Here is a 20,615-nt window from a genome sequence, read left to right as displayed (position 1 = left end):
AATAATAATAATAATAATAATAATCTATATATTAAAAGAGTTTACTAAAACCAGCTTTGGGAAATCAGTCCATCCATTCTTCTGGACTGATTTGCTTCATTTCTGTTTTATTCTCTCTGGAATTACCTGCCGGTGAGACATTGATAAGCCACTAATTTCTGCCAACTTTCAGAAATCATAAAATCAAATCATTAAATGATCACTCCAATAACTGCAGACGAAAGCTTACCCTAACTCGCAATACATTCTGTACTTAGCAGGTTGCTAACCGACCAACACTTTCATTAACCTTTTGAACTCCATTACCCTTAGCGTATGCTTCCTGCTCCACTCCTAATTAATTTCTGCACTATGAACAGCTGTAGGATGTGAACAATGCAAAAGAATCTAACACAAAATATAAGTATGTTACACGAATATATTTACAATTAGGCACACAAAATACATTAATCCTTGTAGGTTTTCACTGTGTGGTACTTTTCAAAACATTGCATGGAGACCGGGTTTTCTCGAACATGTTTTGCAGTAGTAAACTGTTTCCTTTCTACCACCTTTCTTGCTCCTGTTTGAACAATCAGCACAGTCTTTATGTTGTTTTCCAGGCAGCTTGTTGATAATGTGCAGTTTACCATTCAAACGTTCTTCAACATCAGAAGTAGAGGGGCTTCCTCGCTTTTGACCTTTGTTGCATACTTCGCCAACCAACTCGCTGATCACTTGTTTTCGGAAGGTTTTGTGTGACGGAATCTCCATGCGATTATAGAGCAAGAAGCTGTTGACTATTGCCACTTCCAATAGCCAGAAGTACAATTTCCGCCACCATTTCAAGCTTTTCACTACAAAAGCGTAGCTTGATGTGTGGTGCTCCGAGCGATCAACGCCTCCCATATGTGACGTGTAGTAAACAATTACGTTTGGTTTCTCTAATTGTTCAACACAGTTTCTCTTCTTTCTGACAATAACTGAGGTTGAATTGTTTCCAGATGTTGAAAGCATCAGTACTGTGCGCTTGTCATGCCATCCCAGAACCATCATTGTGTCTGTAAGTAAGCACTCGACTTCATGCTTCTTTAGGTGCAGATTTTTCTTCCGGATCCCATTTGGCAAGTGCTTGCGATTCAGTTGAATTGTTCCAGCGATATGGATATTTTGCTTCAGTAATTTATCAGCCAGAGTAACACCTGTATAGAGACGACCATTGTAGACATGGTACCCAGACTGACCTGTTGCATTTGTAACATTAGCAACTAACTGAAGCACGATTCTTTCTGTGAAAGCCAAGTCCGGTCGAATCAAAGATTCTATACTTGCAGAACCATAGTAAGTGATAAGACTACACACATATCCATTTGTAGAATCGGATATTACGTAAACTCTGAGTCCCCATTTAGTAGGTTTCTGCGGATTGTACATTCTGAATAACACACGGCCTCTGAAAGACACTGCTGATTCATCAGCTACTAGATATTTATGTGGTGCATAAACTTCCAAGAACTTTTTCACTGATATGGTCCAAAACGTACTTGACTTTGCTAATTCGAGACCTAACTTGAGGATTCAAGTGGATTTCTGAATCTGGAGCAGAAACATGCAGAGCCCAGAATATCTGAAAAGATCTTTTGCGACTAAAACAGTCTACAAAAAAACTGGACGATTCTAACCAACCTCTTGAAAATAAATCCTGCATTCTGTCGTTTTTCTGCATTGCCATATTCAGTAAAACTCCATGGAAAGCCTTCATTTCATTTACGGTAACATCAGTCCAACCCCACCAAGCCGAATGCCTTGTAAGTGGTGTAACTTCTGAATTTTGACTTTAGCATATCTGTTGGTCTCATCGGCAATTTGCTTGAATAAATCGTCACTAAAAATAAGTTGAAAAAATCAATAAGGTGTTGAGGGATTGTTCCTACCTGATGATTTGTATCCACAAATTCTTTCATTGGATGAGAATGGAGGTAAATCAGGATTGCCAGCTTTCCACTCGCGCCATGGATATGGAGGAGCATCACCACCTCCGCTTTCATTATCACTATCACTTTGTTCACTTTCACTTACATTATTCACTAATAAATCATCCAAGTCAGTTGTTGGTTCATCATTGTCACTATCACTGTCCACTAACTGTTCTATTATCCAGTTCCGTGAGTGAAGACAAAGCAGAAGCCACGTTTACATTCAAACAACATCATCTGGGAACTTGCATAAAGTTACCACAATTCCCGCGAACTATTGTAAATAGGAAAACGTGTTCTCTCAGAGACAGTTAGATAGCTCTACAATTCCAGAACATGGCACAGTCATCATAATAGCACTGAAAGTACCAGATATTGTCATGTCGAGTGGAGCTCGACATCGGAGTGCAAAAGGTTAATATTCTGATACATGATTTTCATCCTTAGTAATGTCATTGCATGCAACCAAGTTTGATTACTACCTGTCAAGCCAGAGAGTACACACTTCCTCTGATGATGGAAGAATACTATTCTCTGTTAGATACTCTTTGATCCTCTGATGTTCCCCAGCTTCTAACTATAATCAACAGATGACAGAATGTTCCTAATAACTTACATGCTGCTAAGAGAAAACACTATGTACGTACAGACGGGAAGGTATCAAGTCAACTAGCCTTCTGTTTGACCATTAATAAAGCGCAGGGACAAACTCTTGAAAAAGTGGGTTGTCTACTTACCCGAACCAGTATTCGGCTATGGCCAATTTTATGTTGCACTATCTCAGGCAAGATCGCTTGAAAATGTTAAAATCCAGATATGCCCTAATGGTAGAAGCACAGAGAATATTGTATGGAAAGAAGTGTTATAAACTAAATTATGAATGAATGAATGAGTTATTATGTAACGATATTAAATGTTCATAGAACTACTGAAAAGGGCAGGCAAAACGATATCACTGTGACAGGCATATCAAGATGAGTTATCCAATGTATTATTATTATTATTATTATTATTATTATTATTATTATTATTATTATTATTATTATTATTATTATTTATTATTATTATTATTATTTTAGGTCTAGGTTGTTACAATCTGTATTTAATCATGAGCAAGAGAATGAACTGACTGAATATATCCTGTGAATGGATAGGAAATTATTTTATTTGACTATAAATAAGATGCACAGTCTTGTTTTTGAATTGGCAGAGAAAAAAAATGAAAAGAAAGCAATGAATATCCAATGATAGAAGAGGAAAGACAGCTATTCAAGTTCATCTTGGATGGAAGAATTAACTTCTTCTCTGAAAAAGAGGAACAGTCCCAAATGGGAACTTCAAATGGAGCCACATATTACCAGATCTAGGCCTAATGAAGTCAGAAATATCAGAAAGAAGAAAGCAAAAAAAGCTGGAAAAGTACAAGTTCTCCTTCCTCTTCTGATAATGCATCATCAGAAGAGGAAGGAGAACTTAATAACAGAGCTTGTATTTATTGTAATGAAGTTTTCACTAATTCTAAGTCTTACTTTTTACAAACCTTAGTTTATCTCCATCTAACCAATACATAGTTTTACTATCAAACAGTACTATTCGACTGTACATCCTCAGCTATTCATCATAAAAAAGGACATAGGACATAGTGTCATCATAAACAAGGGGGTTAAACCTCCTGAGTTAAGACTACAAATACAAACACACAAAATACACTAATGTACACATTTACAAGTCCAAACATTAGACACTTGTTTGGGATAAAAACTAGTAGATCACAAGGTTAATGAAACTTGAACATGATTTCGGTGTAGCTGCACTCAGTCTGAAGAACGCTGGGTGGAATTGAGTAAGTGGCTGTGTAGTTTGAGTCACATAGCTATCAGCTTGCATTCTGGAGATAGTGGGTTTGACTCCCACTGTCTGGCAGCCAGTGTTCTCCCTAGAATCTTTCTAATGGGCACACCGCCCAGCCGTTTTCACTGACCGCCCGGCTATCATAACCATACTAGTTACATAATATTTCAAGTTGCTTTACATCGCACTAACACAGATGATAGGTCCTAAGGCGATGATGGGATAGGAAAAGGCCAGGAGTGGGAAGGAAGAGGCCATGGCCTTAATTAAGGTACAGCTCCAGCATTTACCTGGGGTGAAAATGGGAAACCACAGAAAACCATCTTCAGGGCTGCCGACAGGGGGGTTCGAACCCACTATCTCCCGAATGCAAGTTCACAGCTGTGCGTTCCTAACCACACAGCCAGCTTGCTCGGTTTACATAATATTAATATATATTTGAGTCAATGTGCGTCCCAAATTAAAATGTAAATACTGTAAATGATTTAAATGAAAAATCGGCATTATTGTCAGCATAATTTCACAAGTTACATGTTTAACTAATCACGTAGTGTCATGCACGAGGTGTCTGGATTAGCATGGAATCGCATGTAAGCACTCAGTTCTGTGGAACGTAACAAACTCGTCTGGCACTCCACAGCAACCGAGTGATTATGAATGAGCAGTAGGACACGAGAAATTCAAAATACTCCCTTATGTCTTCTTCATGATAACACCAAAATAGTTCAATTTTGCAGTTAATGTTTACCTGTCTAATATTATTGTTAATGCCTTGTCGGGAATAAAATTAAATTTTATCATAATTTTTTACATAGTATTCCCCGCCCAACTACTCATTTCTGCCACCCAGTTGACGAAAATTTCTGGGAAGAACACTGACTGTACCTTAATTAAGGACATGGTTGCTTCCTTCCCACTCATTGCCCTTTCCCGTCACATCGTCACCATATAACCTGTCTGTGTTGGTGCGAGGTAGAAAAAAAAAAGGCTGGGTGAAGTGTTATAAGTGTACTGAATGAGCTCATGAAAAGTGTATGATAATGAAGATGACAAACCGTATAAACATGATTTTGTAACACGAAGTGAATTTCATATTTGTAAAAGGAGTTTCTTTTTCATAATTTTCAGTATAATCTAGTACCCCCATTTTATCCAACTTGGATGATAAAATGGGGTAACTGACACAAATTTAGGAAACATTTTTGTTCTGTGGTTAGGCGATTTTTAATTTTATTTTCATTGCCAATTTTAAGTAGATAAATTAAACAATTAGTCATTAGAAACTGAACAGATTAATACACAAAGTTAATGAGACATGCTACTTTGTTTATTAAGTACCCTGTTTTGATCAACCCTTCCCTATTCATAATGAATTATTAGGGGCGCTCACAATTCCTGCTGTCTTGTAGCCAGTAATGACACATCCCGTCATAATCCCCAATTTAGAAAGAGGGACCGATGTATTTCAGAACTGTAGTAAAAGCATCAGGATGCATAAAACTAGATTGCAAGGGGCTGGTGGACTACCCGATATAGTACAGGAACGTTTGGCTAGTTTCTTTCAATGAATTTACAAAATATATAGTTGTGCATGAAATATGGGTAGTAAATAGGACAAAATTATTTGGAGACCTAGCTACCTTTTAATCAAGGAAAGATAAGTGACAATTTGAGAGGTCAATGAATTGGAAATTAGCACGTGGAGGGATGCTGAAATTTGAAAAAAGCCATGATCAAGTATAAAGGACAATATTCTCAAGTGCAAGCAGAAAACATGATAATCCATTTCTGATGATGACGAATCTCTTTAGGCAGGTTTGCTGATATATGCCAACCAGGATAATAAATACACAGCTTTTGGTTCAGACCTATTTCCTCAGACTCTGTTAGCATCAGTTTAAGAAGAACAAGGATTGCACACATAAGAAGCCTTTTTTAAGCATCTTAATGACCCCGCTCTGAGGTTTGGAGAAAATGTGAAGCAGGAACATGCTGATTTTCTCAGATGAGAATATCAAAGAGTTGGCATAGCTTCAGTTACAATAGAAGTGATGTTTTTCTTAGAAAAAGCAATATATGTTTTGGTACAATTGAGTCACATTATTATGATCACCTACATTTGATGTGTGAAGAATGCCACACGTTAACTGCCACGGTGGGTATGTAAGATTTGTGACAGGCTGTCTGCACTAGGGTTAGGCTGACCAGAACAGTCAGTTGTTCTGAAATATTAGGAGATTTGAGGTGGAGTGTTTTGGTACAGTGTGCCAGCACATGGCACTGTAACGGCACAGTAGAGAGAACTTCGTGAGGCAACATGACATGCTCTGCATCAGCGAACGTGCTGTGTATAGTTACGGTAAGCATAAACCTGCATGGAACGTGAAGGAACAGCCGGAACACTGAAATTCGCACCCAATGATCACGTTTAAATGCTGCTTTTAGGTTAAGATATTTTCGGTCAATATGAAATACACATAACACAATTACAATTGCAATACAGGTGTTTAAAAGTAACTAAACCAAGGTTATTTTCACCAGTTGAATGTATCGGCCTGCATTGTGAGTAATTAGGGCCAGGAAAATACTTCATGGCACGTGAAAAGGCAGTGGGAACTCTGAAATATGCACCCGAAAAAAATCATGCCTAAATGTTGTTTCTAGGATAGGAATGTTTCCTTCATTCATTGTGAAATACACCTGTCACGACTACACTGGCAGTAGATGTGTATACAAATGTCCCAATGTTATTTTCACCAATTAAAAATATACTTGCATAGTTGAAGAAACATTCGTCAGTACTCTATTTACGTATACAATATACAAGCAGAAAATGAAAATAAATATTAACCCATACAAGCAAAACAAAAAGATAAAAATTGAGCACTATATACAAGCAGAATAGGAGGTTAAAAATAAAACTATACAAGCAGAACACAAAAATAAAAATGAAATGTCTCGTCATTGTGCCGGTTGAAGATCCCTTTGCAGACAGAATAGAACATAAATTGCATTTCACTCTGCCTGGTTTCATGCTAGTAAAAAAGTCCTAAACAGGACTCCGGTGCGGCATTATGAAAAGTTCACTGTCTTTCGTATGGTACATATTACCAGACTCCTCTGGAGCTTGAGTGGCAAAACTAAGGTGATGACGTTCTGCCTCCTGCTTCAGAGCGAGGAAATCACGATGGTAATTACCGGAACCAGATAATCCGTGAAATGACTAGCTAGATGGTTAGCAATCGAGAGTGGTTCAGTGATGACTCAGCCTGCAATGGAAATTCCCGGTACAGAAGATGATCCTTGGATACCCGAAATACATCGAAGTTTAGTCCACATTTGAGACGATGGAGTATGTGACATCATAGATGACACATATCTCTCCCACGAAGCCTTTTTACTTTGGCGAAAAAGAACTCGCACCTTAGCGTGGAGTTTTTTAAATGTTACCTAATTGACCACAGTAGGCTGTGTACGATAATGTTTATGAGCATGACGGTGTTCTTTGATAGCTGCTGCAAATTCGGCGTTCCACCCAGGAGAAAGTTATTGTCGAGGAGTCCCTGAGAAGGAGGGAACTGACTCCTCAGCAGCAGCAAGAATAACTTGGGTGATGTAAGTTATTTCCTCGCCGACGGTCCGCCTGGTATTGTCGCTAAAGACAGCTAGTGATGTGTACTTTGGCCAATCAGCATGTTTAAAAATCCATTGAGGAGGAGCCTCGACGGTTTTTTGTTTCAACAAAGTAAGGATGAGATGGGAAAATGGTCACTGTCACAGAGATCATCGTGTGCATTACACTGAAACAGCGGAACCAACGTTCGGCTGCATAGACTTACGTCTATGCAAGAACATGTACCGTAACGTATACTACAGTGAGTTGGTTTTCCTGTGTTCAAAATACATAAATCGAGCTCTGTTACTAATGTTTTCAGCTCTCTTTCCCGGTGGCAAGGCGTCACAGAGCCCCATATAGGGTGATGGGCGTTAAAATCGCCCAACAAGAGGAAGGGAGGTGGCAGCTGATCTATAAGATCAGTGACATCTTTTATGTTAAGAAGCTGGCCTGGTGGAAAATTAACGTTAGACACTGTTGCTATGACAAGCAGCGGTACCCGCACCACAATTGCTTCCTTTGGGGTCCATAGAGGAACCTCTTCGATATAGGTATCAGAACGAACAAAAATACCCACGCCACCAGACGCCCGGTGAGCATAATATCGTTCTGTCGAGTATAGTCTCAAATTTCTCAAGACCGTATGATGACCTGGTCTGAAATTTGTCTCCTGAATACAGTTGATACTCACTGTGTACTCACTAATGAGCTGACGCAGCTCAGCAAGATGCCTGTCATAACGGTCACAATTCCACTGTAACAGTGCAATAGTGTGGACTATAAAAGGAGTGTTAGGTTATGAGCAATAAGATACTCATGAATCTAAACACTATCAACATCTACATCCGTAAATGTCAGCGTGACATCCATCCCGTCATCGACAGACGGCGGGGTTGACGCCCAGAACTTTGATGCTTTTCGGGGGTGGGAAGTTCCCCTACGAGGGGAGCACGGAGGTTTTGGAGCAGGAGTACCTGCTGGCGCAGACTCATACCCTCCAGATGGAGGGCATGATTTCCCTTTCGCAGGGGAAGTGCGTGAGCGCCCGGTAAGGGCGTTCTTCTTTGCCGCCCTCTTTTCTAGTTTAGGCGGACTGGGAGATGATTTCTCAGCCCTGGTTGACGATGCCGCCGGCTAGGGCACGGCTTTCGCTGACCTCTTAGGGAGAGAGAGACTTAGCTTTCCTCCTTGCTGTGCCAGCTTAGAACTGCCAGCCGGCACAGACTTCTGGTTGGTTGAAGGTGCGGTGGTCCCCCCTTCAAGCTTTTACCCTTTGCGACGTTGCTCTGAGGACCAACAGTCGCCTTGGGCGCAGCGATCTTCACGGGTAACGATATTGTGAAAGACGAACCTGGGAGACTCTGAGCTATCATGCTGAAGTCAAGAGTACGGGCAGGTGTATTCATGGAATGAAACTTACGGCGCGCTTCCTGGTAGGAAAGACCATCCAGGGTCTTGATCTCCTGGATCTTCTTCTCACTCAGATATGTCGGACAGTTCCGAGGAGAATGAAGACCAGAGCAGTTAGTACACTTGTAGGGAGTTGTGCACTCCTCCGCGAACAATGAGATACCATATGTCCGAATCTCTGGCATTGATAGCATTGCATAGGAGGCAGGATGTTCGGCCTCACATCGCAACAATAAGTTGTTACCTTGACATTCTCCGGTAACACTGGCAACTTGAAAGAGACAATGAAGGCACCCGTGGCAACGTCTTCACCACTGACATTGTGCATAATGCACCGGACGTACTTCACGCCAAGGTTCTTCATGTCTTCCATCAACTCTTCATCAGTGTTCAAAATAAGGCCGTGGTGAAAAATGACTTCACGAATCAGATTCAAGGATTTGTGCTCCTCCACTTTGACGGGGATTTCGCCAAAGTGGTCGCACTTAACTCTTACAGTGCCAAGGTGCCGATGCATCGGCACTTACATTCTGTATGAAAAATGCCAGGATGCCGATTCGATCGGCACCCTTATATAAGTGGTGTAGTTATGCAGTAAGGCACTAGATTGTGCCACAAATCAAGTAGAAAGAAGGTAGAATGTTCATAATTCCTTCTTATGTCATTAGATGGCACTGGCATAGCTTCATTTTTGCTAGTTTACTCGTCGATTGTGAGTGTATGATCTGTGAGCGCTTGACGTCTATGATCCAATATGGCGGCCTCCTTGTTTGTTTATGTCCGCGTGTTGTGATTTGTTTTCAATAATTTTACGTTCTAATTGACGCATTTGAGTTACTTATCGTAATATATTAAGTTTATTATTTCTACTGTATTTATAGTTACTTAGCAATTTATTTAGGTCATAGTAAAGTTGTAAATAGTACATTTATCACAACAAGGCATGTCGTCACATAGGCCTAATTCGGGAGAAGAAATTGAGGAATTTTGGAGTGCTTTGAAGATGTAAGTGACTCTAATTTTAGCAAAAGTGATGATTATGATGTTTTTGGGGTCTTCAGATAGCGCACCAGGGATGATGAAGTCGTGCCATTGGCTAATGGGCTTACAACATTTCGTGCAACGTCAAAGAGTTATAGTGACAGTGCTAATGAAAATGTCAGTGACAGTGAATTAGATGATTATTGGACTGAATGCATATTCCCTGAAAGTAATGTTGTCCATCCCCACCATTTTTATCAAATCCCAGGGCCAAAACATGTAGGCCTACCTCATCCTGATGCTCCACCCATATAATATTTCAATCTGTTCTTTACACTTTCATTCCTGACACTATTAGTTGATTTTGTATGTTGTTCTGATCTTCGGAACTGTTCTGTAGTAACAAATACTGCTATTAGACACAGTTCTCTCAAATGATTACTATTACTCTCCCAAAATTCATAAAATATCCAATCGTTGACAGGTTACACTGTTGGTGTCTTTCTCTCCACATGTTTAATGTTTTTGGAAATTAGTTTATAAATTGGAAAATAGACCTACATTAACAATATAAATTGGTATATATCATCCCAGATAAGAGTTTAGATGAAATATCTTCACTTAGTCACTTTGGATTTAGTGTAAAATGTGCTAATTAATTTCAAATTATGTTTTTCCTTTCTTTAAATAAAAAATAATATTTTTGTGCACAATATTCCACAAAATTTTGTTTTTTGAAATGCAAGTCACATGTTTATATTCCTTGGAGTATATCAAGCTCACATACCAAATCTGACCTCCATATCTTTTAAAATGAGACATAAATAACAAATTTTGTACAGTAATGGAAAATCCATTGAAACATGCTTGGCATTCTATGCGTATGATGACCTATTATGGGTCGGCATCCAAAGGGTTAAACAACTGATTGGCTTGCAGTGCTGTATGAGTCTTCAAAAGCAAACTACCATTGCGCCTTTTCTTGAGATCCTCAAGTTCGCCGTAGACGCCTTCAATGTGTCTACTAAAAAGGATTGATTTTACCAGCTTAAAATCATGCCCATCGGTTGTGGTAGAAACCAGAAACTTAGGGAAGCTGGATTCCATTCCTTCACACTGCACATGTTCCCAGGGAGTTGAACCTCTCAGGGAAGCAAAATTAAAGACTTTGGCGACTTTCTTTCGAAGCCATGCCCGAAATCATCCTCCCCGAATGCCACCCACTCCGATCAGGGGTCTCTGTAGATGAACCAAGCTGCTAAGGCAATACCCACCTGGTCATAGCAGGTACTGCCCGGTGTCCAATGTTAGACGATGCCTAAAACAAGATGACTGAAGCAATGAGTACGAGGACTCCCTTCCTCCAGTCACCCGCAATAGCACGTACCACACAGCGTATACAGAGCACTAAGTATAGTAAAAAATTAAAAAAACAAATAATAATAATAATAATAATAATAATAATAATAATAATAATAATATGTCCTTCTGGCATTCGGCTGTGCAGGGCCTGTGTAGTCAGGCGGATACTACTGCAAGGGTACATGACGCTCCCAACCGCTAGATCGCTGGGTGTTCACAAGCAGGCTTTCGGGTGTAATCGCACACGTAAGAGGCCCATCTCCGAGCAGCACGCACATAAAAAATTTGGAATCGGTCTACAACGAACCCTAAAAAAAAAACAATAATAAATAAAGAGGGGACCATGGCCACATAACCCTTTTAGTCACCTCATACTAAAGGCAGCAGGGGTTACCTGTGAATGTATTCAACCCCTCCCATCCACAGGAGTTCCAACACATGATATCCAATCGCAATCCATATCTGCGCCTAAGTCGCCCCTTATGACAGGCAGGGGATACCGCGGGTGTATTCTACATGTGCGTCCCCCACCCGCAGGGTTACAGCCATCTCGGGCCCCAAGGCATGATGAGTCATACTCAGCATTAAAGAATCCAACCTGTTTTGGGGCAGATTATTCCACTCTTGGTTAAAAGCTTCAGTCAGATGATGAATGTTAGCAGGAGGGTTAGGATGGTGGCTGTTGCTCTCTTCAGTTCACATCATGCATGTTTAACATAACTCATGTACGACTCGTTGGCTGAATGGTAACGTACTGGCCTTCGGTCCAGATTCCCAGCCGGGTCGGGAATTTTAACCTTCATTGGTTAATTCCAATGGGCTGGGGGCTGGTTATATGTGCTGTCCCAAACATCCCTGCAACTCACACATAACACTATCCTCCACCACAATAACAAGCAATTACCTACACATGGCAGATGCCGCCCACCCTCAATGGAGGGTCTGCCTTACAAGGGCTGCACTCAGCTAGAAATAGCCACACACAATTTTAAAAAAATAACTCATGTCCACAGAATATGCTGGTCATCCAATTCACTTTATGCCATGCATCACAAGAAACTGATTGACCACCTTGACTCGATAGGCATGAACACCGTCATTCACTGTGTAAAGCCTTCATCCACAGTAGCAGCATATCCTGTAACTACAGTTTGGAGAATGTTGTCTCCATATACCAGACATTTTTCCCCGGATAGGAATTAGAGGTGTATGTCAACCATACAGGATCCCACCCCCGATCGTGCTTCAGGATGAAGGGCTTGTTCCATCTCCTGTCAGATCATCTTGAGAGTCTAATGCTCCTACTGTAAGGGTGCAAGCTTATGGTGACCTCAATCAGAAAACAGCATACGCTTCCACTGTTCCTGATGTCACTAGCAATAACTTTTTGCTCACCTCACACGAGCTGCCGTATGATGTGCTTTAAGAGGAGCTTTGGACACTGGCCTCCTTGATATCTGTCTGTCGTGTAGCAGATTTTGCACTGTTTGATCTGACAGGAACTGTTTGTGTCTCCAGAATTTGGAAAAATTTCAGGCACTGTGGCAACACACATTGTCACCATCTATCTTGGAATAATGATGCAATTCAAATGTGGTTAGTATCAGAAATAGGTATTCTTGCGATGTTTACTCGACACATGCTGTCCATAAACCACCGACCATGCAAAAGAAGTTAAACTGAGCGACACAACAAATGCATTCTATGGGAGAAACTGATCTGGGTTTAGTGTCACTTTCTGCCTTAGACTTGGCCTAAAGTGCATACTGAAAACATATTGGAGGTACATTGACATATACAGAGTGAAATCATAAAATGCTTGTGCCCTGTATTAAGGTTACTTTATAATGCAGTCAAGTACTCCATTCTTGGGTTTTCCAGAGATCTTTTAATCTTGGAGACTTCTTGTAAAAGTTTGGAATTGAAAAAGCAAGAATCCAAATTCACTAAAAAGCAAATTTAACACACACCATATTTTACAAATGCTTGCTTACAGTAACAATTTATTTACAGCATAATTCTTTCCAGCACTATGAATATGCTTAAGCACAGGAGAAAAGAGACAAAGGCTAAAAGGAACAAAGGTCATGATGCACAAACAAAAGAGAGGGACTTAAACTCTAAAATGGCTGGGTATCTTGATTTCAGTCATTTAAGTGACAACATACAAGTTGCTATTTCAACCAGATTAATTAAAATACAATTACTGACAAACTGAGTATTCTCTACAAACTCTACAACCCTACACTAAAGGTGAAGGACACAGGTTCAAAGTTTATACAATACTGGTGAAACATACCGATGCAAGAAAATGATCAGAGCTGAGATGAGAAGAAGAGCCATGCTAGATGTAATCTGGATGACCTCAACATTAGCTACCAGTACTGCACGCTGGTGGGGATACAGGGGTTGTAGTTTCTGCAAATAATCAAGCAATAACAAACATAATGGAACAAAATTTCTATTATCTAACTAATAATAGGCATGCTAAAAACAAAATATAATCAACATCACAACTGGGCAAAAGATTTTATCGTATTTGCTTAATGTATGCCTTCACATAATTTAATAGATTCTTAAACTACATCACAGGCAGAAATTGAATTACAGTGGTTTTTTTCTGCAGTTTGGTAACTCTTTGAACTAAGTGTGAGTTACTGATATTGATTCATTAACTTTGTACATCTTTTCTATTGGCAAAATCTTTAATTCAGTGCCATAGGAGAAATAATATTATGTGGCAGGTTATTAGGAGCGTAAATGTATTAATTCCTTCAATCCTGGAAAAAGCTTCACCAATTTGACCCTGAAAGAAACACAGAGTTTCCTGATACTTTCAATAATCGTTCTTGAGGCCTGTATGCAGTCATTGCATAAGTTTTGTTATACTGATGTAGTACAATCTCATAAACCAGCAACAGTTTCTACTACTAAGCATGTAATTACACTGAAGAAAATGGAGATTGCAACACCCAGAAGGAGTGGTGCTACATTGCTGCAATTAAACATGCAGGACGAGTGTTCGTTGTGATTCGATGATTACACTTTCAGGTCCCTCTGACCGCAAATTTGGACAACAATCAATACAGGATATGCCCACCACGAGCTGCAATACATTGATGAATTCGTCGAGGCATGGAGTCAGTAAGGCCCTGGATCGCTTCCTGAGGAATTGTGACCCATGCTTGCTGCACTGCACGGGTCAGTTGTTCCAGAATTGTGGGTGGCTGAGGACGGTTGGCCAGTTGTCAACCCATCATGTCCCACACATGCTCAATAGGACTGAGGTCCGGGGATCTGGCGGGCCATTCTAAGGTTGTGATGTCGTGGAGAGCTTCTCTGGAGATGCGTGCAGTGTGAACCCGGGCATTGTCCTGCTGAAACATCCCATTAGCAATGTTCGCCATCATAGGGACAACCACTGGATTGAGTACTCTTATCAACGTACTGTCGAGCAGTCATAGTGCCCTCAACAAGCACTAATTGTGATTTCACATTAAAGCCAATAGCTCCCCAGACCATAATGCTTGATGTTGGTCCTGTGTGCCTCTCGACAATAAGATCTAGGAGGCTCCTACCCCGGTACGTCGGCGCACACGATTCCGGCGATCACTGCGGGCAAGACAGAAGCGTGATTCATCACTAAATACGACCCTATGCCATTCGTCGACCCACGTCGATCTTTCTCGATACCAGACCAGCCTTACACGTCGCTGTTGTGGGGTCAATGGAACACCTTCTGCAGGGACACAGGCTTGTAAGGCAGCTGCACGCAGGCGATTACCAACTGTTTGTTGGGTAACGTGGGGTGCCGCAGCTGCTCGAATTTGCGCTGCTGTTGCATGGGGTTCCATCCGGGCCATCTGAATGATGCGGCGATCCTCTTTCACAGTTGCTTGTCGCGCTGGGCCTGTGCCAGGTCTATGAGTGTGGGCACCTTCATTTGACCACTGCAGCCATACACGTTGTACCGTCAATGCCTGTCGGCCAACACGTGCAGCGACAGTCCTTAGTGATAATCCAGCCTCACACAGCCCAATTATCCAAGCCCTCTCAAACGGCGACAGTTGTTGATAGCGCGCTGTTCTCTGTTGTCGAGACATGTTTGACAGGGAACACTTCACTGCACAGACTGCAAGTCAACAACGCTACACCAGAGTCCGTATACTGAAGTTAATTCCTCCACGATCAATGAAGTGGGGAGACCTGTAGCAACAATTCAATGGGTCTGAAACTTTGATCGTTTACATACCTACATGGCATCGTTCCATATCTTGAAAATCAACATAAACGACCAATGCCTTCATGGTGTTGCAATTTCCATTTTCTTAAGTGTATGATTTTCCCTAATGAAGAAGTTGAGATGAAAGATTCAGAGCAGACTTTCCGATTGCTGCAGTCTACGACTAAAATGAAGTCTCTACAGGTTGGAAAATGAGTTTAAAAATACTTAATAAAGACATAGTTTTAGAATAATGAAATGAAGAAGAACACATTTTTTTTTTTTTTTGCTAGGGGCTTTACGTCGCACCGACACAGATAGGTCTTATGGCGACGATGGGATGAGAAAGGCCTAGGAGTTGGAAGGAAGTGGCCGTGGTCTTAATTAGGGTACAGCCTGGTGTGAAAATGGGAAACCACGGAAAACCATTTTCAGGGCTGCCGATAGTGGGATTCGAACCTACTATCTCCCGGATGCAAGCTCACAGCCGCGCGCCTCTACGCGCACGGCCAACTCGCCCGGTATTTTTTTTTTTTTTACACAATTTGTTTTATGTTGCACTGACACAGATAGGTCTTATGGTGACGATGGAATAGGAAAAGGCTAGGAGCAGGAAGGAGGCGACTGTAATCTTAATTAAGGTACAGCCACACCATCTGCCTGTTATGAAAATGGGAAACCATGGAAAACCATTTCAGGGCTGCCAATAGTGGGGTTCGAATCCACTATCTCCTGAATGCAAGCTGACAGCCCCGTGATCCAAACCATACAGCTACTTGCTCGGCAAATGAAAAACTACGATACAAAGATTGAAGAAAGTACTGTAATTTGCACCTGAAAGCAATTATTCCATACTTATTCATGGAATTACTGTTCTTGTACTTCCTCCTAAAAGTGTAATCACACCACCACCACTTCATGGAATTGGGGTTCATTTTCCAGAGAATTAATTGCTATCGGGAAATTCTTGGAAATCTCAGAAACGGTCAATTTTAGAGCCTTAAAACGTTGTTTTTTGGAGTCCCTCTTGGACACATCGGGTACTGTTTCCTGCAGTGAGGGGCATAAAACGAGTTGTGTCCAATAATTCTACAACAACTTCGATATTTTGCCTTTTCAAGGATTCCCCCCCCTCTTACAGGATGGAGTTAAAATTTGTGGTAGACGATATAATTACCTGTATGACCTGTTCAAATGCCTCATGTGCCCTGGTGTAGATTTTGGTACTGTTCAGTTGAGGCGTGTAGATTTGAATAACAAACAAACAAGCTTTTGATTTTATAGATACGAATTATGAATTTTATGCCTGGGTAATCTTTTTTAAATGTTTATCTTTAGGATTTGTCTTACCAGTCAATTACTGTGAAGTGAAATTTTAGAGCTTTCTTTACTGTGATGTTGACTGATATTTTATGAAGTATTTTGCAGTGATTAATTTTAAGTTTTAGATTATTTTCTTCTGCATTAAAGTTTGTCCTTGTGACAGCCCTGACTGTCTGGAAAGTCGTTGATGCTTAAAAAAAAAAAAAAAAAAGTGAGAACTGTATTATTTATGTATTGCACTATACACATAATGTACATGATTCCAAATGTCACTGGAACTTTCGCCAATCAGTCTTACAACCCAAAAAGCTATGGATTCAATTTTTTCGAGCAATGGGACTCAAACCAGCTAACTACAGTGTCAGACGATATAGATTAGTTGCTACTTCATGTGATGTCTACATTATGCGTTGAACTTAATGGCTAGGTAGGCAATCTGCATAGTCAGATTGTGCTTATGGTTGCCTGCCATTTTTAATCCTTTACTTTTGCTAATGTCTTCTCGTAAAGATATTGATTCTTAAATGTGTGCAGCCTAAGTACAGAATGTACTGCAGTCTAGGGGTAAGCCTTTGCCTGCAATTATTGGAGTGGTCATAGAAAAGCGGCTGGAATTGATCAGATTTCTGGGGATTTAGTAAAGACAATGGGTTGGGATATAGTACCATATCTTAAGTACTTATTTGATTATTGTTTGGTCAGAGGAGCTATACCAGATGAATGGAGAGTTGCTATAGTAAGCCCTGTGTATAAAGGAAAGGGTGATAGACATAAAGCTGAAAATTACAGGCCAGTAAGTTTGACGTGCATTGTATGTAAGCTTTGGGAAGGCATTCTTTCTGATTATATTAGACATGTTTGTGAAATTAATAACTGGTTCGATAGAAGGCAGTTCGGTTTTAGGAAAGGTTATTCTACCGAAGCTCAACTTGTAGGATTCCAGCAAGATATAGCAGATATCTTGGATTCTGGAGGTCAAATGGACTGTATCGCGATTGACCTGTCTAAAGCATTTGATAGGGTGGATCATGGGAGATTACTGGCAAAAATGAGTGCAACTGGACTAGACAAAAGAGTGACTGAATGGACTGCTATATTTCTAGAAAATAGACCTCAGAGAATTAGAGTAGGTGAAGCTTTATCTGACCATGTAATAATTGAGAGGGGAATTCCTCAAGGCAGTATTATCGGACCTTTATGTTTTCTTATATATACAAATGATATGAGTAAAGGAGTGGAATCGGAGGTAAGGCTTTTTGCGGATGATGTTATTCTCTATAGAGTGATAAATAAGTTACAAGATTGTGAGCAACTGCAGCGTGACCTTGAAAATGTTGTGAGATGGACAGCAGGCAATGGTATGATAAACGGGGTTAAAAGTCAGGTTGTGAGTTTCACAAATAGGAAAATGGGATTGTAAATAAAGGGTACAGATCTCTGCACATGGTTATGAGGGTGTTTAGGGGTTGTAGTAAGGATGTAAAGGAGAGGGCATATAAGTCTCTGGTAAGACCCCAACTAGAGTATGGTTCCAGTGTATGGGACCCTCACCAGGATTACCTGATTCAAGAACTGGAAAAAATCCAAAGAAAAGCATCTCGATTTGTTCTGGGTGATTTCCGACAAAAGAGTAGCGTTACAAAAATGTTGCAATGTTTGGGTTGGGAAGAATTGAGAGAAAGAAGAAGAGCTGCTCGACTAAGTGGTATGTTCCGAGCTGTCAGCGGAGAGATGGCGTGGAATGACATTAGTAGACAAATAAGTTTGAGTGGCGTTTATAAAAGTAGGAAAGATCACAATATGAAGATAAAGTTGGAATTCAAGAGGACAAACTGGGGCTAATATTCGTTTATAGGAAGGGGAGTTAGGGATTGGAATAACTTACCAAGGGAGACGTTCAATAAATTTCCAATTTCTTTGAAATCATTTAGGAAAAGACTAGGAAAACAACAGATAGGGAATCTGCCACCTGGGCGACAGCCCTAAATGCAGATCAGTACTGATTAATTGATTGATTGGTCATTTATAAAAGTTAGTAGTGATTTGATTTTAGGATAATTATAATTTGACTGAACTTGGAGACCTATCAACGTCTGATGGCTCATCTGCAGGTTATTCCAGAAATAATGAATCCAAAAGCAAATTAGTCCAATAGAACAGCCAGGATGGACCATACAAAGCAGTTTTTAGTAATTTTTTAAATAATATAGATTTTTGTGGGAATCATATCATAGTGTGATAAAAACAGGATATAATGTAGCTTGTCCTGTCCGCATTATATAAACGTTTATCGAATTTCATCAAAGAATACGCAAATGAGCATTTATATAAGACATTTAATTCAGGATCCTGCAAAGAGTTAGGAAGAAAATATAGGAAGTTGAATCCCAAGTACTTGGTAGACTCCATTCTTTAGTGGGACTAAGTATCTAGGCAGTGTATTCACTTCAGAATTTGCAGTGTATTCACTTCTAATGGACACAAGCTTTCGCTGAATGGCCCTCTTAGGAGATTGAAACAAGGGGCGTTCAATATATAAAATAACACATTTTTTTTCTCGGCCAATTTCGATTTAAAAAAATGGAATTCTGTTTGGGACATCTTTGAATATTCCTACTTTGTCTCGTCGAGTTTCATTAAATTCCGGTAAGTGGCAGTGCCTTCAAAACGGCGCGTGTAACGGAGGTGCATACCAAACAGAGAGCAGTTACCGAGTTTTATTTGGCAGAAAATCAGGGCATCACAGATATTCATAGGCACTTCCAGAATGTCTAGAGAGACCAAGCAGTGGACAAAAGCATGGCGAGTCGTGTTTCATCATCATAACAAGGTCAAGCAAACCTGTCTGATCTCCCGCATGCCGGCAGGTCACACACAGCTATGACGCCTGCAAAGTTGGAACGTGCGGACAACCTTATTCGAGGGGATCGATGGATCATAGTCAGACACCTCGCTGCTGAACTTCACATCTCTGTTGGTAGTGCTGATACACTTATCCACCAGTTACAGTATTCAAAGCTTTGTTTCCGCTGGGTTCCTTCATACCTAACGGAAGACCATAAAGAGCAAAGAAGAAACATCTGTGCGGAATTGGTTGCTCGTTATGAGGCTGAAGATGACAATTTCTTGGCAAACATTGTCATAAGCAATGAAACATGGATTCATTGCTTCAAACCGGAAACAAAACTGCAATCCATGGAGTGGTGCCACACCAGAAAAAGTTCAAAACTGTACCCTCAGCTGGTAAATCCATGGCTACAGTCTTCTGGGACTCTGAAGGGGTTATTCTGTTCGATGTCTTCCCTAGCGATGAAACAAAATCTGTATTGTGCTATTCTAAGGAAATTAAAGAAATGACTTCAGCATTACATGTTATAATTCTCATGTTTAGGTCCGTATTGAAATGTACAATGTACGTTCTGTGTAATTTCAAACACTCTCTCTCTCTCTCTCTCTCTCTCTCTCTCTCTCTCTCTCTAGCAACTTGCCTTCAAGCACTCTTCTTCTTTCATGCTTCTAGAAAACTGCAGTTTTATCACTTCACATTTATTATAAACCCCACTTGATGTGATTATTATAGTGACATTCAATCTGTTTAAGATCCAAAAGTTTCCTCTAGTGTATAAACTCACGACTATTTGTATTTTAAACTTCATTAGGGCCTCTTTTCAAGAATTTCTTAATTACATTCAAGAAAGTGTATAATTTTACGAATATTTATATTTTAGACTTTATTAAGGCCTGATTTTAAGAATTTCATAACTATTGTCAACCATTTCGCACATTTCCAACATTTCCTTCACATTCATATATAATTTAATTACAATCAGGTACCTGATTAATCAATTTTCAGTTTGAGGTTAAGGCTGAAGATGCCCATAATTAAAGGGCGAAA

The 20,615-nt window shown here is 40.2% G+C and overlaps 1 protein-coding gene across 2 annotated transcripts in view; it reads right to left on the bottom strand.

Moving 5' to 3' along the window:
* LOC136856796 (lachesin) overlaps positions 1 to 20,615 on the bottom strand; it is a 160,471-nt gene that overhangs the window by 21,845 nt on the left and 118,011 nt on the right. Inside the window, exon 6 of one of the 2 annotated variants that reach the window (XR_011017515.1) lies at positions 13,475 to 13,593. Coding sequence is in view for 1 of the 2 variants with exons in the window: in XM_068224963.1 (XP_068081064.1) it covers positions 13,547 to 13,593 (47 nt within the window). In the remaining variant the exon portion in view is untranslated. The remainder of the gene's footprint in view (positions 1 to 13,474; positions 13,594 to 20,615) is intronic. The other variant, XM_068224963.1, reaches the window with a different exon arrangement.

The sequence above is a fragment of the Anabrus simplex genome, chromosome 1 (genome assembly GCF_040414725.1).
Source record: "Anabrus simplex isolate iqAnaSimp1 chromosome 1, ASM4041472v1, whole genome shotgun sequence".
In the NCBI taxonomy this organism is placed as follows: domain Eukaryota; kingdom Metazoa; phylum Arthropoda; class Insecta; order Orthoptera; family Tettigoniidae; genus Anabrus; species Anabrus simplex.
The sequence above is the reverse complement of the archived record's forward strand: the minus strand, read 5'-3'. Positions and strand labels throughout refer to the sequence as shown.